The sequence below is a fragment of the Citrus clementina genome, unplaced genomic scaffold, assembly GCF_000493195.1.
Source record: "Citrus clementina cultivar Clemenules unplaced genomic scaffold, Citrus_clementina_v1.0 scaffold_5, whole genome shotgun sequence".
NCBI lineage: Eukaryota > Viridiplantae > Streptophyta > Magnoliopsida > Sapindales > Rutaceae > Citrus > Citrus x clementina.
The window spans coordinates 4,246,246-4,268,744 of NW_006262201.1; the positions used below are offsets into that span (position 1 = coordinate 4,246,246).

General features: G+C 36.0%; 4 protein-coding genes and 4 long non-coding RNA genes across 12 annotated transcripts; all 8 read left to right on the top strand.

Annotated features, from left to right (window-relative positions):
- The first annotated feature begins 1,153 nt into the window (after window positions 1-1,153).
- On the top strand, window positions 1,154-3,070 carry LOC112097793 (putative disease resistance protein RGA4). The gene is made up of 3 exons (XM_024183372.1): window positions 1,154-1,284; window positions 2,089-2,961; window positions 3,011-3,070. The coding sequence occupies exons 1-3, from the start codon at window positions 1,213-1,215 to the stop codon at window positions 3,068-3,070; spliced, it is 1,005 nt and encodes a 334-aa protein (XP_024039140.1). The 5' UTR covers window positions 1,154-1,212.
- A 106-nt stretch (window positions 3,071-3,176) lies between these two features.
- LOC112098282 (putative disease resistance RPP13-like protein 1) lies at window positions 3,177-5,289 on the top strand. The gene is made up of 2 exons (XM_024184259.1): window positions 3,177-4,938; window positions 5,156-5,289. Exon 1 carries the CDS (start codon window positions 3,181-3,183, stop codon window positions 4,933-4,935), a length of 1,755 nt encoding a protein of 584 aa, XP_024040027.1. The 5' UTR covers window positions 3,177-3,180; the 3' UTR covers window positions 4,936-4,938; window positions 5,156-5,289.
- A 345-nt stretch (window positions 5,290-5,634) lies between these two features.
- Window positions 5,635-7,677, top strand: LOC112098287. Its single transcript, XR_002905394.1, has 3 exons — window positions 5,635-5,768; window positions 7,321-7,481; window positions 7,632-7,677. It is a non-coding gene; the product is annotated as an uncharacterized LOC112098287 (long non-coding RNA).
- A 10-nt stretch (window positions 7,678-7,687) lies between these two features.
- Window positions 7,688-9,348, top strand: LOC112098286. Of its 4 annotated transcripts, none has more exons than XR_002905393.1 (7): window positions 7,688-7,802; window positions 7,963-8,064; window positions 8,197-8,251; window positions 8,483-8,635; window positions 8,712-8,899; window positions 9,047-9,173; window positions 9,276-9,348. It is a non-coding gene; the product is annotated as an uncharacterized LOC112098286 (long non-coding RNA). The 4 variants fall into 4 exon arrangements; XR_002905390.1 differs by having other exon boundaries at window positions 8,200-8,251; XR_002905391.1 differs by having other exon boundaries at window positions 8,200-8,251; window positions 8,728-8,899.
- Window positions 9,349-14,539: 5,191 nt separating this feature from the next.
- On the top strand, window positions 14,540-17,253 carry LOC112097794 (disease resistance protein RGA2-like). The gene is made up of 4 exons (XM_024183373.1): window positions 14,540-14,611; window positions 15,380-15,490; window positions 15,578-17,069; window positions 17,222-17,253. The coding sequence occupies exons 1-4, from the start codon at window positions 14,540-14,542 to the stop codon at window positions 17,251-17,253; spliced, it is 1,707 nt and encodes a 568-aa protein (XP_024039141.1).
- Window positions 17,168-18,989, top strand: LOC112098283 (putative disease resistance protein RGA3). Of its 2 annotated transcripts, none has more exons than XM_024184260.1 (3): window positions 17,168-18,292; window positions 18,507-18,645; window positions 18,860-18,989. In XM_024184260.1, exon 1 carries the CDS (start codon window positions 17,336-17,338, stop codon window positions 18,230-18,232), a length of 897 nt encoding a protein of 298 aa, XP_024040028.1. In that variant the 5' UTR covers window positions 17,168-17,335; the 3' UTR covers window positions 18,233-18,292; window positions 18,507-18,645; window positions 18,860-18,989. The 2 variants fall into 2 exon arrangements, 1 of the variants encoding a protein (XP_024040028.1); XR_002905388.1 differs by having other exon boundaries at window positions 17,900-18,292; window positions 18,507-18,710.
- Window positions 18,990-19,195: 206 nt separating this feature from the next.
- On the top strand, window positions 19,196-19,886 carry LOC112098296. Its single transcript, XR_002905412.1, has 4 exons — window positions 19,196-19,214; window positions 19,297-19,484; window positions 19,633-19,760; window positions 19,860-19,886. It is a non-coding gene; the product is annotated as an uncharacterized LOC112098296 (long non-coding RNA).
- Window positions 19,887-21,005: 1,119 nt separating this feature from the next.
- LOC112098297 lies at window positions 21,006-21,832 on the top strand. Its single transcript, XR_002905413.1, has 4 exons — window positions 21,006-21,090; window positions 21,204-21,265; window positions 21,371-21,461; window positions 21,542-21,832. It is a non-coding gene; the product is annotated as an uncharacterized LOC112098297 (long non-coding RNA).
- Window positions 21,833-22,499: the final 667 nt, after the last annotated feature.

Here is a 22,499-nt window from a genome sequence, read left to right on the forward strand (position 1 = left end):
AATTAAAAAAAAAGAAGAAAAATTGCCAAAGCTACTGGTCAGTTGACATCAATCTTTTGCACGTGGGATGGAAATGGAACACTGGGCACTTTGGATGACTCATAACTCACAAGAGAGCATCGAATTTAGGCCGAATCATATAAAGTACGCTAAGCCTTAGTGCGTGCGCTGTTGCGTTGCTGTGTCTGCCGGTGAGAATAATTTTTCGTTTTTAAGGTAATTTTCATTTATTTATTTATTTTTTTGGTGCATATGGTCGAACACTTGGTGGGCACCTCAGTTTTTGGAATGTTCTCTTCAATGAATACAGGGAAAAAGGGACAAAAATTAAGAACTTTATTTTGTTCGCGTGGAATCGATATCTGGATTGGGATTGTATGTCGTGTTTAATTTGAATTGGTTGATTCCTCTAATGAATTATTTGATAAATTTAGTAGCAGTATTTGGTGGCAAAAGTATCATTAATTTTTGGAAATATGATTATATTATTAATTATTTTAGCATTCTAAAAAGTCAATGGTTATGTTGGAAATACTCTAAGGTAGACTAGAGTACAAATCACAATCACACATAAAAAGTGATAAATAATAAAAAATATATTATATTTTTGATCATATGATTATGAAGATGTATTTTACCTTAAAGAAGTTATAATAAGCGAATTCTTTTAAAAAAGAATAAAATTTCTTTTTTATCATACTCAACCGCTTCAAACTTCTAAGAAGTAGATATACAATGAGTGGAATACTGAATTGAGTGCGAGCTGCGGATAACATATAAAATTGGGATACAAGCTTCAAAGAAAGTGTATTGCTATTCAAATGTAGATTTCAAATTAAGAAGATATGCCAGCAAATTGTATAAAAATGTATAAATTGATCAGTAACATTAATTCCAAATGATGAAATGAGTTATCTTGATCAAAAGGTCAAGAACCTACCTTACTTCTCTTAGAGATAACTTGCATCAACCGTTGTGGTATTGATACTTGTCTTCAGCTAGTAAAAGTGAAAGTTTCACAATTGAAATAAAGCTAAGGGAAGATGCTATGCTCCATTTATTATTATTATTATTGACGTGGTCGAGAAGTAAAGCCGTGCATATGATGAAGTATAAATAAGAATGCAATAGCCCGGAATTCATTTACACAAACACTTCAATATCCTTTTGATCACTTTTGCAAACATCAATTTGTCTCCTCTTGTATTCACCATGGTTGATGCCATCGTTTCCACTGTCTTGGAGCAGCTGATTTCCTTCGCTGCTAAAGAGATAAAGCAACAGGTGATCGAAGTTACACCCGCATATTATAAACACTTCTAATGATTTTAGTTGGTTTCCTTTTTATCGAAAACATTATTTTTGCTTTATTTTATTTATTTGGCAATTTTAAATTTGGAAATTTGAATTGAATTTAATTAAAATGTGATGTAGTTAGTAACCACTTATTTTTATTTTATTTCATTTATATTCTCAATAACTACTCATATTTTGGTAACTTACTATAACTTCCATATCTAAGAAATTATCAAAACCCACAATTTTAACTCAGCACGAATATTCAATGGTGATCTAAGCTTTTGCAGAACACTCAAGTTTGTCAAACATTCATTAATTCAATGTTTAGTGAAAAAAACTCTTCTCAGCACAGAATTCCATGTCCATTACTTAGGCTCTCTGAAAAATTTCATAATTTTCATACATTCTTTGAGTTTGGTAAGTGATTTCATATAATTTCTTTTCAAGTTAAATTTTAATTTGGCTTCTGATATAGTCTCTTTGTTGAATTTGTATCTCTTATGATTCTTAGATTTTGGGCTCCAACTTTTGAGGATATGATAGTCACATTTTATGCTATGCTCAGATTGATTTTTATGATTTTTTGTTCCCGTTAAGTGACTTAGAATTTGACAAAAGTTTGATAGGAAATCTGTTTCACGATTTTGTTTTAATTGACCTTTTAGTGGAAATAAGATGCTTATAACTTAATGTGGATGGTTTGTAAAATCATGAAATTTGGATAATATAAATTTGTACGAGACTCTCCATAATATTTCATGATTTTTCATTAGCTCTGGGGTGTTACAGGTGCTACTTGTGACTGGTGTCAAAAAAGAAGTGAAAAAAATTACCAACCACCTTCAAGCCATTCAAGCTGTGCTCGAGGATGCAGAGGAAAAGCAAGTGACGGAAACAGCTGTCAGACTTTGGCTGGGTAGGCTCAAGTCCGCATCCTACGACATTGAAGATGTGTTGGATGAGTGGATCACAGCAAGAGGCAAATTGCAAATTAAGGGCAGCGTTTATGACAATGCTCTTGTTGCTCCTAATCAGAAGAAGAAGGTATGTTCCTGCTTTCCTGCCTCTTGCTTTGGTTTCAAACAAGTCATTTTGCATCGTGACGTAGCTGTCAAGATCAAAGAAATCAATGAAGAGCTGGACGATATTGCCACTCAAAAAGACATGTTTAAATTTGTTGGGAGTGTCAGTAAAAGTAGTGAAAGACCAAGACGTGTGCAGAGTACCTCCTTGATTGATGAGGAAGAGATTTGTGGTAGAGTTGGTGAGAGGGATGCACTCTTAAGCATGCTGTTGTGTGAGAGCAGTGAGCAACAAAAAGGCCTTCATATCATCTCAATTGTTGGTATGGGAGGCATCGGGAAAACTACTCTTGCACAACTAGCTTGTAATCATGACAAGGTGAAGAGTCAGTTCGACAAAATTTTATGGGTGTGTGTATCAGAAACTTTTGATGAGTTTAGGATTGCCAAAGCGATGCTTGAAGCTTTGACTGGTTCAACTTCTAATTTAGATGCATTGCAATCTCTTCTTATAAGTATTGACGAATCTATTGCGGGAAAGAGGTTTCTTCTTGTCTTAGATGATGTGTGGGACGGAGATTACATTAAATGGGAACCATTCTACCGTTGCCTAAAGAAAGGTCTCCATGGAAGTAAAATTGTAATTACCACACGTAATGAGTCAATTGCCAGCATGATGAGATCCGCAGATATTATCTCTATCAAGGAATTGGCTGAAGAAGAATGTTGGGCATTGTTTAAGCAGTTAGCATTTTTCGGTCGATCCACTGAGGAGTGTGAAAAATTGGAACAAATTGGTCAAAGAATTGCAAGAAAGTGTAAAGGTTTACCTCTTGCTGCAAAGACAATGGGAAGTCTCATGAGCTCTAAAAAAACTGAAGAAGAGTGGAAAAGAATTTTAAATAGTGATTTATGGAAGGTAGAAGAGATTGAGAAAGGTGTTCTAACCCCTTTGTGGTTGAGTTATAACGATTTGCCATCTAGAGTAAAAAGATGTTTCTCGTATTGTGCTGTCTTTCCAAAAGACTACAATATAGAAAAAGACAAACTAATTACTTTGTGGATGGCTCAAGGTTATCTTAGTGCAGAAGCAGCAGAACAAGATGAGGAGTTGGAGACTATAGGTGAAGAGTATTTTGGCATCTTAGCTTCTCGCTCTTTCTTTCAAGAGTTTGAGAAACGTTATGATAATCGTATTATAGCGTGCAAGATGCATGATATGGTACATGATTTTGCCCAATTTGTTAGTCAAAATGAATGTTTTTCGTTGGAAGTTAATGGTAGTGAGGAACTAAACGTCACAAACTCTACAAACTCTCTTGATGAGAAGGTCCGTCATTTAATGTTAATCTTTAGTAAAGGGACTTCATTACCTGTTTCCACTCGTAGAGTTAAAAGAATGCGTACCCTCTTAATTAACGATAGTAGATCTGATCATTCATTATTAAATGGTGAGATCCTAGAAGAATTATTTAGGGAATTGACAAGTTTAAGGGCATTAGATTTTGGCAAATCGTATAACTCAAGTTGGTCTTCGACTGTGGAGATTCCGAGAACCATAGAAAAGCTGGTACATTTAAGGTACCTGAATTTGTTTTATCAGGGAATAAAGAAACTACCGGAGACATTATGCGAGTTGTATAATCTAGAAAAGTTAGATATTAGTATATGTTTTAATCTTAAAGAATTACCTGAAGGGATTGGGAAGTTAATAAACATGAAGCATTTACGAAATAGAGGTACTAGTTCTTTAAGGTACATGCCAGTAGGGATTGGGAGATTAACGGGTCTCAGGACCTTGGATGAGTTCCACGTGAGTGGAGGAGGAGGTGTTGATTGTAGGAAAGCATGTAGGCTTGAATCTCTCAAAAACTTGGAAAACCTTCGAGTGTGTGGTATACGTAGACTGGGTGATGTATCAGATGTGGGCGAGGCTAAGCGATTAGAACTTGACAAAAAGAAATACCTCTCTTGTTTGAGACTTCGGTTTGATAAGAAGGAGGAAGAAGAAGGAGAAAGAAGGAAGAACGAGGACGATCAACTTCTTCTTGAAGCCCTACAACCACCTCTCAATTTAAAGGAATTAGAGATAGAGTACTACCGAGGCAACACTGTTTTCCCCAGCTGGATGACGTCATTAACCAACTTAAAGAGTTTAGATCTCTCTTCCTGCGAAAATTGCGAGCAGCTGCCTCCTTTGGGAAAATTGCCATCCCTTGAAGCACTCAGCCTATGGGACATGAAGTGTGTGGAAAGAGTGGGTGATGAATTTTTGGGGATAGAAAGTGATCATCATGGCTCATCTTCATCGGTTATTATTGCCTTCCCCAAATTGAAATCACTTTCAATTGAGTTTCTGCGCGAATTGGAGGAGTGGGATTATGGGATTACAAGAACGGGAAACACCGTCATCAACATCATGCCACGTCTTTCTTCCTTGACAATTGCTCATTGCCCCAAATTAATGGCACTGCCCGACCACTTTCATCAAACAACAACATTGAAGGAATTGCACATTTGGGAGTGCAGGCTTCTGGAAGAACGTTACCGCAAAGGGGAAGGAGAAGACTGGCCTAAGATATCACACATTCCCAACCTCCGTATTGGGCTTTGACAAGTAATTTCTTCTCTTACTCTGATTTGCTTTGTTGTTGTTTTTAATCTAATTAAGAAGCGTAAATAGCATTTTGAATCAAACTCTATATCAGAAATCTGCAATACTTACTTTCTAATATTCTGATTTTCATATCCTATGAATATACAATTTTTAATTTGTGAGATGGGTAACGTTACTGTAAAAGATTATTAATGCAATATGAGTAATTCTTTTGCAGGACAAGTGACCTACATTTAGTTTGGCTTTGGAGTTGAATAATAACCTTTCGAGGTCCCGACAACCAAAAAACGAAGCTTAATTTGCCACAGATTGCACGTATTGCCATTATTGACAATTTTCTGCACAAGCTTAGGTTGATTTCAAAAGAGGTAAATTATTGGCATGCCTGACTATTTTGACCATTACATGATTCATAAGTTTACATTAATTTTGATTTTGAGTTGAGTGATTAGTTTTTATACCCGGAATATGCAAAAGTTTCTAATATTTTATTTCCATCTGTTACAAGATCAAACTGAAGTAGAACTCAAACAAAAGTATGCTACTTCTTGCGGAAATCTTGCCTTTGTTCAGATTATGAAACCATTTCCATGCAGCAAATTCATCCAAAAGTTTGAATAAGTTTCATGGTTGGACACTGTTGGCTTCTTTTTCTTCTGGGGTGCATTTAGGTGCTATCAAGTGACAGCTAAGTATGATTGCACTAAGCTGCCGCTGGGAAATTTGAGGTTTTGATGGCTGCCCATGTTATTTTCAAGAAACTATTGATGTAAGAAGCTGTGGTTCTTTTCATCAGCTTGAACCTGAAACTGTCGCTATGGATAACTCAGGTTTTTGTTATCAACTATGTTGATGCGAGATTCCGGTTCTCCTCGTTCTACGACCAGGATCTCTGCTCGATCAACTTCACCACGACCAGGAGGTCTCCTAGTAATGCTTCTTCTCCAGATGTCCCTGCACACACAGACAAGTCAGAGTACGCCGGTTGTTCTCCCGGCGCAAACCCTCCGACGCTCAAGTCAGATATGAAGGTTCGGGGAACGCTTGCCACAGGTCTTATGGCTTTTTCGTGGTTTTCTCTTTTATCTCAAAAATGCTAACCCTTTTACCTTCGTTGGCTACCTTTTTATAGGCTTCCTCTGAATCCCAGTTTTCCGCTTTTTTCGAGACGGTCTGGGGCTCTGACTGCTGCGTTATGGGCAAACGTGGGATCTTGCGTGTTACGCCACGGTTCAGGGGAAAGCGTGGCTGTCGTGGTTCTGTGAGATCTTGTGTGTTACGCCACGGTTCAGGGGAAAGCGTGGCTGTCGTGGTTCTGTGAGATCTTGCGTGTTACGCCACGGTTCAGGGGAAAGCGTGGCTGTCGTGGTTCTGTGAGATCTTGCGTGTTACGCCACGGTTCAGGGGAAAGCGTGGCTGTCGTGCCTAGATTCTTGGGCTGGAGAGTATGTCTTGCCAACTGCCGTCGACCGGGTCTCCTCGCCTCTCGACCTCTAGCCGGAATGGCCTTATGCCTCTTATAGGAAATTGGCCTAGCGGATGACAACATCGTGGACGAGCAGGATACTTCTGCTCCTGTTCTGATGGCTGCCCATGTTATTAACACACCGGTTCACAGAACTCCGCTGTGGTTCTTTTCATCAGCCTGGTCTCGTCGACGTATTTATGGATAACTCAGGTTTTTGTTACAAACTATATCATCTTTTTCACTATTTTGAAACTCTTAAGATTAAACTTTAGTAAAGTTGTTTCAGCTATTCAAATGAAAAACTCATTGATTTGAGACTTCCTTCATTATTGTTTCTAATTACAGTGCTAACGATCCAGATAAAATAATATTTAATCGGCGAAGGTGTCCCTTGGAAGTACATCCTTCTTTTTCTTTTATTATATAAATTCTTGCAATGAGCTTAGTGAAGCTGTTGTGCTAATCATGCCACTGCATAACTTGGCCCCTAATGTGGGTACTCTGTTACATTGTTCTGCAAATTCTCCAGAAGTTAAAATCAATAAATTTTCTATTAGCTCTAGTGCTTTGACCTAAATGCTATTCTATATTCTGATTACAATGTTTTAACCTTTAAATTAACTACCCCTAGATGTTGGATTTTCTAGAACTTCAAAATGATTAATGGAGAAAGATCCCATTATCGTTATTGCTATAAGAAATTGATTTATGCATCCAAAGATACATTATATATTTCTGTGTCTCTATTTATGGATGACATTTAATCATCCATAAACTGTCAGACAGAGGAAGGGGGTTCAGTGCAAAGATTCTGTTGACCTAGGGTTGACTGCATATGTCACTTGTTCGCAATCTATTATTTATTTTATATTTTGAAGAATTTAATGGGTAATCCTAATTGTTTGTTTTGGCAGGTTTGTGTTGTTATCTCCTTCTATCTTACAGTCGTACCTAAATAGCATAGTTTCATCTGTGTTACCATGTGATGTACATAATTTCACATTTGCCTCAGATTAAGCTTAATTTCCCACAGAATAGAGCTGTCGCGACTGGACTTAGGTTGATGTCCAAAGAGGTAAATTATTGGCATGCCTAGATAATTTGGCCATTTCCTAATTCATAAGTCTACATTAATTTTGATTTTGAGTTGACTGATTTCTTTTCAAGGTCTGCTTCCTTAACGGAGTGACCAATGTTTTTCAACTAAATTTATCATATGATGCAGGAAGCAGGGCAGGATATGAAATGAGAAGCTCATTGGTGGAAGTATTTCCAGTAGCAGAACCCAATGAAAATGAAACTATTTCAAGGCAGCAGTTGGCAGTTGCAAGTGAATGGAGGCCCTGACAAAATTCTCAAGCGGTTGCAATGCAATTACGATCATCCTCAGCCTCAGGTAATTTCTTCTCCTGCTCTGTTTTTATCTGTTATCTAATTAAAAAGCATAAAGTATCTTGAATCACTTTCTGTATCTGGAATATATGCAGCAGTTTCTAAAATCTTCATATGAGTGTAATGATGGTAATTTCTGTTTTTTGTCTGTCTTTGAATGTTAGACAACTTTCAGTGAGACTCTTGAACCGAGACATTTTTGACAAATGAAGGACAATTGCTGAAGAGTGGGAATGGTGCTAGATTGGGGAATAAAGACAAAGGAGGTAAATTATTTGCAGTTTATTCAGCATTATTTGCTTTGGACCAGCGCCTGATTCACAAGTCTCCATAATTTGGCTTTTGACCAGTTGTTAATAAATTTTTTTATTCCATTGGTGCTAAATGTACACGTGAAGCAGGCAGAGCAGGACTGTGGAAATGAGAAGGTTTTTAGTGAAAGCTTAAACTCAGGTAATTCTAAAAAGTACATGTTTTTGCTGATTTATCTAAATCAGGAAATTTTATTTCCATCTGTTACAAGATAAAACAGAAACAGAACACAAAGAAAAATATTCTACTTCGTGTGGCAATCTTGCCTTCATTCAGACAATGAAACCATTTCCTTTCACCAATTTCTTCCAAAAGTTTGAATAAGTTTCATGGTTGGACATAGTTAGCTTCTTTTTCTTTTGGTGCATTTAGGTCCTATCAAGTGACAGCCATAAGTATGATTGCATTATCGGGAAATTTTAGATTTCGATGGCTCCCCATGTTATTGCCAAGAAAGTCCTCATGTCAGAAGCTGCGGTTCTTTTCATCAGCCTGAACCCGAACCTGTCGTTATGGATAACTCAGGTTTTTGTCATCAACTATATCATCTTTTTTACTGTTTTGAAACTCTTAAGATTAAACTTCAGTAAAGTTGTTTCAGTTATCCATGTAATCAGGCTAAGGATATTTAGCAGCTTATTTAGGCAACTGCCAGAATTCAGTTTGTTCGCTCGAAACTTGTATGGTGACAAGGATACTGGCAAGGATAGTGAGATAGTTTTTTGTGTGAGTGAAATTTGAAAGCTTGGGTGTTCTGGGATTTGCAATTGCAATCATCCTCTGAGTCAGGTGATTTCTTCTTCTGCTCTGTCTTTATTTTCTCTCTAATTGAAAGCATAAAGTATTTCAATCAAATTCTGTACCAGGAATACGTAAAAGTTACTAATATTTTATTTCCATCTGTTTGCATAGATAACTTGGCGGCATATGTTCTAGTTAAAGAACAAACAGAAACAGAGTTCAGGAAAAAGTTTCTTCGGCCACCATATTTGAAAATGAAACCATTTCCAGGAAGCAGTTGGCAGCAAATTCATATGGAGTGTAGACAATGATGAGCAAAAAGGTGATTCGCAATTTCTTTTTTTTTTTAAGTGAAATTATTTGTTAGATTGAAGCTGATATTGTAAGAAGGCCATTGAGCTAACCTATGTCGCCACTTGCCTAGATTGCAGGGGGTCAAGACTCAAAAGAAGCACTGAAATTTAAAAAGCATGCAATAGTTCTTTTACCATGTGTCAATTAATGCAAGTTTGAATAAGTTTATTGGCTGAACGATGTTAGCTTCTTTTCCTTTCGTGCACTTTGGTATGCTATCAAGTGACAGCCGTATGTATGGCTTGCATATAGCTGCTGCTGGGAAAATTGACGATTTCATGGCTGGCCGTGTTATTGTCTTAAATTAGTTGTGATAAGCTGTTGCTTGGAGATTCTGTTGCCAAGACTTTGCTCACATCAGAAGCTGTGGAATCTGAACCCTTCGTTATGTATCATCTTTTTCATTGTTTTAAAACTCTCAGGATTAAACTTGAGCGAATTTGTTCGGTTGTCTATATAATCATGTATTGAGTAAACTCTCAGGATACTGAGCAGGCAAATGTTATAACTCGGTTTGTTAGCCAAAAACTTGTTGAAGATTCTTGACAAAGCTGCATCAAGTGAATTGTCGGAGCTCTGAGGGTGAGAGAAATTAGAGGATTTGGATTTGTTAGGAAGTTATCATATTTATTTTTATTTTTTTATTTTTCCCAGAAAATCTTCTGGTGGTGCTATATTTTCAAACGACAGTCCGATTCAAAACTTGATATTCCAATTATATTCATAAGCTTCTATAGTTATCTTCAAAAAGACAAATGGAAGGCTTTGAACGGCTTGGGTCTGAGTATTGTAGTTTGATTTATTTTGATGAAAGTACCTTTTGACATTGAGATTCTTTCTTGAGTTAAACATTCTTTTTAAAACCAACTTATTAAAAAAAAAGTAACTAACATATATTATTTTGTTAGTGCTTTTTAAATCAAATATAAAAAAGAGAACTGTAATTCTTAGCAACCAATTTTTCACTGAGTACAGCTACAACAAACTATTAAAAAATAAAGTGATAGAAAATGCCTGATTTTTCGTACTTTCTAATTACTTTTGGTCCTAAAATATGGCGATTTGTGTAATAATAAGCCCATGTATATCTTTATGCCATTAGTTTGATAAATAGCTATCAAGGATAACTTATTAAGCTAAAAATATTTGAAGGATAAATTGGTAAAACTAAAAGGGTGGAGTAATAAAACAACAGCTGCAGATCTCGAATGCATCTTCATTACAGTATGTTCCAAGGAAGTGTAATGCCATAGCTCATGCTATAGCAAAAGTGGCTCTGGATTTTGAGAATTCTGTTATATGGCTGGAAGAGTTTCCAGTCCAGATCATGATGTTACTCTCAAATTTTATCAATTAGAAAGCTTTACTTTCTTTTCAAAAAAAAAAAAAAAAACAAGAATTTCCAATTACCTGCAAAGTCAGCTGCGAAGTTAACTCCTGAGCTGAGAAGGTGGCCTAGCAAAGTCTCTGGGCCCAATAAAAATGTGCTTTTTGCAGTAAAACAGTGTGTCCGTGGGAGAAGGTAGCAGCGGAAAACCAAGCCTCTCACAAGACATGTTTCAAGTGCTCACATGGTGGTTATTCCATTAGCCCGTCAAATTACGCAGCCCTAGAAGGCATCTTGTATTGCAAACATAATTTCTCCCAATTGTTCAAGGAAGAAGGCAGCTACAACCACCTTATATCAAATCTGCTTCCATGAAGCGTGCTGCAGTCTCTGTTCAAGAAGCTTGAACATGTTATGTTATCTTCCATAAATCTTATTTGGCGTGGGTTTTCTCTGGCTTGAGGGTGTGCTTTCTATTTTGATCCCTCTTGTTGTTTTTGCGGGGAACTACCAAACCTTCGGTTCCCTCTGCTTCTTTGGATCATCTTTGTTGGGACAAATTTCATGTAATTAGAGATACTGATTTATGGGAGGCATAATCCCATGGTCGTAAATTGACCATTTTCTGGCAATGTTCTTTTTAAAAAGAGATGAGCAGTTGTTTAAAAAAAAAAAAAAATAGCTTGCCTTCATCATTGTATGTTACCAAAGTGCTATGTATAGCTGCTGACTATGAGCATCCGAAAATGGTGCATCGTGATTCATGTAGTGCAATATGGCTACCAACGCATCCTAAATGGAGTATTACTCAGTTAGGGTGTGTTTGGGATTGAGGTTCTGTAGCTTTTAAGCTACAGCTGTTGTGAAAAAAAAGCTGTAATTATGAAACAAAAGTTAATAATATATAGTAAATATAAATTTTAAATAATAATTTTGATAAGATTATTAAAGATATAATAAATTTTATATTATACAAGTGAAAAATAATATCAACATAGCTTAAAAGCTACAGCAGTTAGTGTTTACCAAACACTTTAGTGCTGTAGTTTTTAAGCTATAACTGCCCAACCTCAATCCCAAACGCACCCTTAGTCAGCAAAATAAGACAACATAACTGATATTAAAAAAAAAACTACATTAATAAGTGGGCAAGATCATGCCAGTTTAACTTTTCGCGCGTCGCTGCTGGAGATAATCAAATCAGGGCAGAGAAAAGGAGAATGGAATCAGAGGCTAAGATTAATAAGTGGGCTTCTGCTTGCTTTGCCCCTCTTTCTTAAACGATTGGTAGACTGCTGCTTCCACCGATTAACCGGGTCTTCAACCACTGCTTTTACTGCCTGCCATCTTGTTGTTTGTCGAAGGGATGAATTCGATTCGAAAAGAGAAAGCGCGCTGAAAAAGATAAATCACTAGTGGTTAACTGCTGACTCAGCCAAGTGTTGGCTTCACTTGATTCACCGATTGAGGTTATTTTGTCTTCTATCTAATGCAGCGAAGAAGCTTTGCTGCTTAACATGCTGCAATGCAACTTTATCCTTTGAAGTTCACACTTCAGGGCTGGGCACTTTATGTAATCCTATGAGTAAAAAGAATTTGTTTTCAAATGTGAAAAAAGAAAATGTAAGGTAGTAACTAAATATATTATAGCATCCAAGCAAGATTTGATATGAATTTAGTACAACAAAGAACATCAAATCTGTGATTCCTTGTCTAATGTCACCATCGAGCAACAAATTTAAAAGCCTACCTATCAAATACACGAGGCAATAAACGGAGAAAAATTTGAATTACAAGAACAAGTTTACAATTCTTGTCAATGGTTAATGATTCGTGAACTGAGATAGCATTCAAGAATCCAATTTCAATACAACAACGTAAAAGATAAACAGATGATGAATTTATGAGATAAAGAAGGAGATCATGTTTTATCGTATCTCTATTTTCTTTCTTTTTAAATTTAAAATAAGCTTTTCAACCGGTTTGTTAACCGGTTATAATATTTTTTTAAAATAATTAAATATTTTCATTATTAAAAATAATGTGTACCGTTGATTATATCTAACGGTACATATTTCTTACACTACTAATACCGTAAAAAAAAATACAGCATCATAGAGGGACCCTTAAAACATTTTCATTTGAAATTATTTGGTGTAGTAAAAAAGTTAAGAAAGAAATAGTTGTCCCTTTGGTCATTTCACAAAAATGAAAGCCCCATAAAAGATAAACAGATGATGAATTTTATGAGATAAAGAAGGAGATCGTGTTTTATCGTATCTCTATTTTCTTTCTTTTTAAATTTATGAGATAAAGCGGTTGGTCCAGTTACGGTGTTATGCTAACGGGTTTAAAGGTTCCGATCCAATGAGTTAGGGTGGAATATGAATATATAAATTCCATAGCTAAGGACTAGGATTTGTTTGTTCATATCAAGAAAAAAGATCTGAAAATTTGATGATCAGAAGATAAAAACACTTAAACACGTTTATTTCAGAGAAACAAACGACAACATGATACTAGTAGTAGTTATTCTTTTCATCCGATATATTACATTGTAATATCACTACTCGTTCCACTGGTTTCATATACACCATCGACCAGCAACATGATAATTTCGTGTCAGTTCATTTTGTTTGTAGGAAAGAGCAGTGTATTTCTTAGAGCTTGAAAATAATAAAAAGATTTTAAAATATAAATTGCATATTTGTTTATTACTGTTGTTTGGTCTAATTTCTTATGTAGAATTGCTTGTCATTCTTTGGACGTTATTGATTATATTTTTGTCAGACTTGGCGTATACATTCACATACGTTTTATTTTGTCATTTTGTAGAACATTTTTACACGCCATATTATCACGACTCTTCTGTGTCTGAATAAGAAGAAAGCATAATGCGACCCTCCAACAGCTTAATCTATGGAATTATCGTGTTTTGTAAGTTGAGGTCCAATGGCGTTTTGGCACATCATATGATAGACCACTATATTGCGTTGCTTTACAAAAGATTAATATTTTTAAAATTATTAACTCATGATATGATAGTCCAGGTTTTCGAGGACCACTATATTGTATTGATTTTTAAAAAAAATTAATATTTTTTAATATTAATATTCTAAATTATATTCAGTTAAAATATTAAATATTAAATACATTCTTAATATTAATACTCTTAGATGAAATTCTTTTGCTGACTTAAGAATAAAATATTAAATAATTTTATTTTTCTTTTATTGTGTAACGTGGACCCAAAAAAAAAAGGAAATGAATTTAATAAAACCTTCCTTCCGCCACCATGCATGTTAATTGTTTCCAAATTCCAACCTCCGTACTCTCTTGAGGAGTTTCCCATTCATCAATTATTATTTTTTATAATCCATACCATCCTGATATAATTAAACACCATTAATAATGTACCAGCCTTTAAATAGTAATTTATTTATTTATCTAATTCACCAAATGTCATTTCCTGTACATATCTCCATTGGTATCAAGAAGAAGCAGAACCCAAAGAAACGTTTCTTGCATCTTCATATTTGTGCGAATTCATCCTTTCATTGAGAATAACCATTTCCAGGCAGCAGTTGCCAATCAATTCATGCGCACGTCGATGCTATTCATAGATATTAAAGACAATGATGAACCAAAGGTGATAAATCATAAATGCATAATTACCAAACCTCCATCCTTCTCTCATTATGATTTGATTTTAAATGAATTATTGCTTGGTAACATTATTTCCAACCATTGCAAGATTTTTTTTGGAGAAATTTTAATTGAAAGTAAAACCTTTAGACATTTACCTAATGAAGTTAGTTAATCGGGAGGGTGGAAAAAAAAAAGTTGACGCAAGTCAATACACAATAATTAATCAAATCCGGAGTGACTAAAACAGAGCCACTACTTTTTTAAAAATATCTGCCTTCATCACTTTCTCCAGCAGCTAGTCAGCTACACACGAGTCAATTTCTCTCCTCGATTGTCATCCAAAATTATTCACCAATACCATGGCTGATGCAATCGTTTCCACTATCTTGGAGCAGCTGATTTCCTTCGCTGCTGAAGAGATAAAACAACAGGTGATCGAAGTTACACCCCTCAGATTACAAATACTTCCAATGATTTTATTTGGTTTTGCTTTTATCAAAAACATTATATATTTTTGCTTTATTTTATTTATCTGGTAATTTTAGATTTTGAAATTTGAATTGAATTTAATTAAAAGGTGATGTAGTAACCACTTATTTTTATTTTATCTCATTTATATTCTCAATAACTACTCATATTTTGGTAACTTACTATAACTTCCATATCTAAGAAATGATCCAAACCCACAATTTTAACTCAGCACGAATATTCAATGGTGATCTAAGCTTTTGCAGAACACTCAAGTTTGTCAAACAGTCATTAATTCAATGTTTAGTAAAAAAAACACTTCTCAGCACAGAATTCCATGTCCATTACTTAGACTCTATGAAAAATTTCATAATTTTCTCACATTATTTGAGTTTGGTAAGTGATTTCATATAATTTCTTTTCAATATAAATTTTAATTTGGTTTCTTATATACTCTCTTTGCTGAATTTGTATCTTTTATGATTCTTAGATTTTGGGCTCTAACTTTTTAGGATTTGATAGTCACATTTTATGCCATGCTTAAATTGATTTTCATGATTTTTACTACCCGTTAAGTGACTTAGAATTTGACAAAAGTTTGAAAGGAAATCTACTTCAGGATTCTGTTTTAATTGACCTTTTAGTGGAAATAAGATGCTTATAACTTAATGTGGATGTACAAGACTCTCCATGAAGTCTCATAATTTTTCATTCGGTCTGGGGTGTTACAGGTGAAGCTTGTGGTTGGTGTCGAAAAAGAAGTGAAAAGCCTTACCGGCCACCTTCAAGCCATTCAAGCTGTGCTCGATGATGCCGAGGAAAAGCAAGTGAAGGACAAAGCTGTTAGTCTTTGGCTAGGTAGGCTCAAGTACGCATCCTACGACATTGAAGATGCGTTGGATGAATGGATCACAGGAAGACGCAAATAGCAAATTGAGGGTGGCATTGGTGAAAATGCTCTTATTGCTCCTCATAAGAAAAAGAAGGTACGTTTCTGCTTTCGTGCCTCTTGTCTTGGATTCAAACAAGAAGAATTTGGCTTCAAACAAGTCTTTCTACGTCATGACATTGCTGACAAGATCAAAGAAATCAATGAAGAGCTACGTAATATTGCCACTCAAAGAGACATGTTTAAATCTGAGAGTGGCAGTAAAAGTAGTGAAAGACCCAGGCGTGTACAGAGTACCTCCTTGATTGATGAGGAAGAGATTTGTGGTAGAGTTGGTGAGAGGAATGAACTCTTAAGCATGCTGTTGTGTGAGAGTAGGGAGCAACAAAAAGGCCTTCATATCATCTCAATCGTTGGTATGGGAGGCATAGGAAAAACAACTCTTGCACAACTAGCATGTAATCATGTTGAGGTGAAGAGAAAGTTTGACAAACTTTTATGGGTGTGTGTATCGGACCCTTGTGAGCAGTTTAGGATTGCCAAAGCGATCGCTGAAGCTTTAGGCATTCCCTCTTCTAATTTAGGTGAATTTCAATCTCTTCTTAAACTTATATCTGAATCTATTACTGGAAAACGATTTCTTCTTGTCTTAGATGATGTGTGGGATGGAGATTGTATAAAATGGGAACCATTCTACCTTTGTCTAAAGAATGGTCTCCATGGAAGTAAAATTTTGGTTACCACACGTAAAAAATCAGTTGCATCTATGATGGGATCTACTAATACTGATATTGTCACTGTCATGGAATTGGCTGAAGAAGAATGTTGGTCATTGTTTAAGCGGTTAGCATTTTTCGGTCCGTCTATTAATGATTGTGAAAATTTGGAACAAATTGGGCGAAGAATTGCAGGCAAGTTTAAAGGTTTGCCTCTTGCTGCAAAGACAATAGGGAGTCTCATGCGCTCTAAACAAATTGAAGAAGAGTGGGAAAGGATTTTAAATAGTGATTTATGGAGAGTAGAAGAGATGGAGAAAGGTGTTCTGTCCTCATTGGTGTTGAGTTACAACGATTTGCCGTCCAAAGTAAAAATATGTTTTTCCTATTGTGCTGTCTTTCCAAAAAACTACAATATAAAAAAAGATGAACTAATTACATTGTGGATGGCTCAAGGTTATCTTAGTGCAGAACAAAATAAGGAGATGGAGACTATAGGTGAAGAGTATTTTAGCATCTTAGTTTCTCGCTCTTTCTTTCAAGAGTTTGAGAAAAGTTATGATAATCGTATTATAGAGTGCAAGATGCATGATATGGTACATGATTTTGCCCGATTTGTAAGTCAAAATGAATGTTTTTCGATGGAAATTAATGGTAGTGAGGAACCAAACACCATAAACTCTCTTGATGAGAAGGTTCATCATTTAATGTTGATCATTGGTAGGGAGGCTTCATTTCGTGTCCCTATTTGTAGAGTGAAAAGAATTCGTAGCCTCTTAATTGATAATAGTAGAACTTCTCGTTCGTATTTTAATGGTGAGATCCTAGAAGAATTATTTAGGGAATCGACAAGTTTAAGGGCATTAGATTTTTGGGGATCATATGTCGTAAGCCCATTTTCGACTCTAAAGATTCCAAGAAACATAGAAAATCTAGTACATTTAAGATACCTTAACCTGTCTTGTCAGAACATAAGGAAACTACCGGAGACATTATGTGAGTTATATAATCTAGAAAAGTTATATATTACTCGTTGTCTGTATCTTGAAGAATTACCTGAAGGGATTGGGAAGTTAATAAACATGAAGCATTTACTAAATTATCGTACAGATTCTTTAAGGTACATGCCAGTAGGGATTGGGAGATTAACGGGTCTTAGGACCTTGGATGAGTTCCATGTGATTGGAGGAGGAGGTGTTGATGGTAGGAAAGCATGTTGGTTTGAATCTCTTAAAAACTTGAAACACCTTCAAGTATGTGGTATACGCAGATTGGGTGATGTATCAGATGTGGGCGAGGCTAAGCGATTAGAACTTGACAAAAAGAAATACCTCTCTTGTTTGAGACTTTGGTTTGATAAGAAGGAGGAAGGAGGAGAAAGGAGGAAGAACGAGGAGGATCAACTTCTTCTTGAAGCCTTGCGACCACCCCTGGATTTAAAGGAATTAGAGATACGGTACTACCGAGGCAACACTGCTTTCCCCAGCTGGATGACGTCATTAATCAATTTAAGGAGTTTAGATCTCTCTTTGTGCGAAAATTGCGAGCAGCTGCCTCCTTTGGGAAAATTGCCGTCCCTTGAAAAACTCAGCCTATTGCACATGCGGAGTGTGAAAAGAGTGGGTGATGAATGTTTGGGGATAGAAAGTGATCATCATGGCTCATCTTCATCTTCATTAGTTATTATTGCCTTCCCTAAATTGAAATCACTCACAATTTCTTCCATGTTGGAATTGGAGGAGTGGGATTATGGGATTACAAGAACGGGAAACACCGTCATCAACATCATGCCACGTCTTTCTTCCTTGGAAATTGTTGCCTGCCCCAACTTAAAGGCACTGCCCGACCACATTCATCAAACGACAACATTGAAGGAATTGCGCATTGTGCATTGTGGGCTTCTGGAAGAACGTTACCGCACGGGGGAAGGAGAAGACTGGCCTAAGATATCACAAATTCCCAACATAGATATTGATTAAGAAGGAGAAGAGTGGCCTAAGATATCTCACATTCCCAACCTCGCGATTTGGCCTTGACAAGTAACTCCTTCTCTTACTCTGATTTGCTTTGTTGTTCTTTTTAATCTAATCAAGAAGCATAAATAGCATTTTGAATTAAACTCTATATCAGAAATCTGCAATACATATTTTCTAATATTCTGATTTTCATATCTTATGAATGTACGATTCTAATTTGCGATATTTAACGTTGCTGTAAAATATTATTAATGCAATATGAGTAATTCTTTTGCAGGACAAGTGACCTAAGTTTAGTTTGGCTTTGGAGTTGAGTAATAACCTTTCGAGGTCGCCACTATAAAAAAGCGAAGCTCAATTTGCCACAGATTACATGTATTGCCATCATTGACAATTTTCTGGATAAGTGATGAAGGGTGAGAATGGTGCTAGAATATTGAATAAAGCTGTCGTGACTGAACTTAGGTTGATGTCAAAAGGGGTAAATTATTGGCATGCCTAGCTAATTTGACCACTTCCTGATTCATAAGCCTATATCAATTTTGATTTTGAGTTGAGTGATTAATTTTCAAGGTTTGCTTACTTAACCGGTGACCACTTTGTTGTAACTAAATGTATCATATGATGCAGGCAGCAGGGCAGGATATGAAATGAGTAGTTTATTAGTGGATGGATTGCCAGAAGCAGAACCCAAAGAAAATGAAAACATTTCGAGGCAGCAGTTGGCAGTTGGCCGTGAATGGAGCCCCTTGAAAAAATTCCCAACCCATTGCACTGCAATTACGATCGTAAGTATGATTGCACTGCAATTTCGAAGCTTCTTCTCCTGCATTTTTGTTATTTGCTATCAAGTGACATTCGTAAGTATGATTGCATTAAGCTGCTGCTGGGAAATATGAGGTTTTGATGGCTGCCCATGCTATTGTCAGAAGCTGCGGTTCTTTTCATCAGCCTGAACCTGGACCTGTCGCCATGGATAACTCAGGTTTTTTTTTTTTTAATCAACTACGTCATCTTTTCCACTGTTTTGAAACTCTTAAGATTAAACTTTAGTAAAGTTGTTTTAGTTATCCATGTAATCAGGCTGAGGATACTTAGCTGCCTATTTAGGCAAATGTCAGAATTTAGTTTGTTCGCTGGGAACTGGTGTGGTGACAGCGTCCTGGCAAAGGATGATGAGATAGTTTTTTGATTGAGTAAATTTTGGGAGCTTGAGTGTATTGGGATTTGCAATTACAATCATCCTCTGCCTCAGGTGATTTCTTCTCCTGCCCTGTCGTTGTTTGTTCTCTAATTCAAAATTATAAAATATTTCAATCAAATTTTATGCCAGGAATATGCAAAAGTTTCTAATATTTTATTTCCATCTGTTTGCCTTGATAACTTTGCGGCATATGTACTAGTTAAAGAACAAATCGAAACAGAGCTCAGTTAAAAGTTTCTTCTGCCGTCATATTTGAAAAATGAACCCATTTCCAGGAAGCAATGGGCAGCAAATTCATATAAAGCGTAGACAATGATGAGCAAAAAGGTGATTCACAATTTCACTTTTTTTAATGAAATTAATTGTTTGGTTGGAGCGGATATTGTTAGAAGGCCATTGAGCTAACCTATGTCACTACTTGCCTAGATTACAGGGGGTCAAAACTCAAAAGAGGCATTGAATTTTAAAAGGCATCCAATAATTCTTGTGGCCATATATCAATTCATGTAAGTTTGAATGTAATTATTGGTGAAGGGGTTTCACTTCCCGTCTCTAAATAAAAATACTGATTCTTTAAGGTACATGCCACTAGGGATTGCGAGATTAACGAGTCTTTGGACATTGGAAGAGCTCCTTGTGAGTGGAGGAGGAGATGTTGATGGTAGCAAAGCATGTGGGCAGTTGGCTTGAATCTCTTAAAAACTTGGAACTCCTCCAAGCGTAAGTATACGTGTACTGGGAAATGTGTTAGATGTGGATGAGGCTAAGAGATTAGAGCTTGACAAAATGAAATACCTCTTTCATTGAGACTTAAATTTGATGGGGAAGAAGAAAAAGAAGAGGGAAGGAGGAAGAATGAGGATAATCAACTTGTTCTTGAAGCCTTGCAACCACCTCTGAATTTGAAGGAATTAGAGATTTGGTTATACAGAGGCAACATTGTTTCCCCCCGGATGATGCAAAAATTGAAGGAATTTACCAATCTAAGGAGTTTGACACTCTTTAAAACTGCAAAAATTGAGAGCAGTTGCCTCCTTTGGGAAAATTGTAATCCTTTGAAAATCTCAGCATATTGTACATGGAGAGTGTGAAAACAGTGGGTAATGAATTTCTGGGAATAGAAAGTGATCTTCATGACTCATCTTCATCTTCATCAGTTATTATTGCCTTCCCCAAATTGAAATCACTTTCTTTCAGTTGAGGGATTGATGGAATTGGAGGAGTGGGATTATGGGATTAAAAGAACAGGAAACACCTTCACCAACATTATGCCACGTCTTTGAACCTTGGAAATTAGTGTGGGGTTATGGGATCGCACAACGACGTTGAAGGTATTGCAGATTGTGGCATGTGGTACTCTAAGAAGACGTTACAGACAGGGGAGAGCAGAAGACTGGCCTAAAATGCTAATGTGGAGTACAATCATAAAATGCTAATGTGGCCACCCTGGTTCTTAAATTAAGGTTGTGCATATTATTGTAAAAGATGATTAATTCAATTTGAGTCATTCGTTTGCTTTGATAATGATAGTAATTTTATATTTGACAATTTGCAAGGTGAGAATGGTGCTGATTGGTGATACAGGATATGGTTCAAACACCATTGAATAAAGCTACGGACATGGTGGCTCAACTTAGCTAGATTGCTGTCAAAATTGGTAAGTTGGCTTGTCAATGTATTGATGCTTTTGTTTTCTCTCAACCCTAATTACCTTACCTTCATTTAGTTTGGCTTTGGAGTTGAGTAATAACTTTCAAGGTTCTCAAACAGAGCAGGACAACCGAAAAAAAAAGCTTAATTTGCTACTGATCACGTGTTACCAATTATTTAAGGTAATTCTCGTTTACTTGCTTCTACGCTATAGAGTACGTGTTCTGGTTGGTTTATCTAATTCATCAAATGTTATTTCCTTATTGTTCCATTGATATATTTGTTAGAAAGTGAAACCATTTCCAGGCAGCAGTTGGCAGTGAATTCATGCAAATGTTGATGCCATTCATAGATATTGAAGACAATGATGAGCCAAAGGTGATAAATCATTAATGCATAGTTACCAAAACCTCCATCCTTCTGTCATTGTAATTTGATTTGAAATGAATAATTGCTAGGTAATTGAAGCCAATATTGTAAGAAACGGTGTTGAGCTACCCAAGCTAAGAAGTTAGCTGCCAAAAAATGCAGGGGATCAAAAGAAGCATTGCAGTGCTACAATGCTGCTACTGGGAAATTTAAATCCCATATTAGACTTTCCTCACATCAGAAGCTGTGGATCTTGGGACATCAGGTTTTTTCACAGTTCTGAAACTCTCAGGATTAAACTTTATTAAAGTTGTTGTAGTTGTCTACGTTCTCAGGTCAAGGATTCTAAGCTGCCTATTAAGGCAAAATGTCAGAATTCCCCTATTATTTTTTTTTTCATGTAAAATTATGTTGTTGTCTTCGCCCATGAATCTAGCTAAATTCTGAACCAATTGTTTGCTATTATAAATTTCATTGTTAAATATTAATTGTGATGTTGGTGTTGAGTTTCTTTTAAAGTCACAGAAGCCTGACGATTGAGTTCCGTGGGATTCTGAGAAGCAGTAATATTTTGAACAAGTGAAGGTTCTTCGTTTTTAATTATGTTCTGCACCTTTACAGTATGAGTAGATGTCTAAGAGGCGGGATTTTAATTTCATTAATGCTAAATTTCGCAAAACAATAAAAAAATAAATGCATGACAGTGACTTCAAGAATTTAGATTATTGAATTTGGCCATTTTAAAATTGAACCAGAGCTCAGAAATGTAGAATATAAATATTGGAGATTTGAACTTCAATCATTAGATTTGAAGCTAAAGAGGTAAGCCATTAATTACATCAAAGGATTTGGAAAATGGAGGAATTGTAAAAAGGAAACTCTTTCATCAACTTCAAGCATTGGGCTTTTTCATTTGTCCGATTCAAGAGGAACGTCACAGAAAGGGGTAAAGAGAAGAGTAGCCAAAGATATTAAAGACAATGTTGAGGCAAAGGAAACATAAATCCCCACCATTGCATGGGAACATGATCACAATAAGGTCAGGAA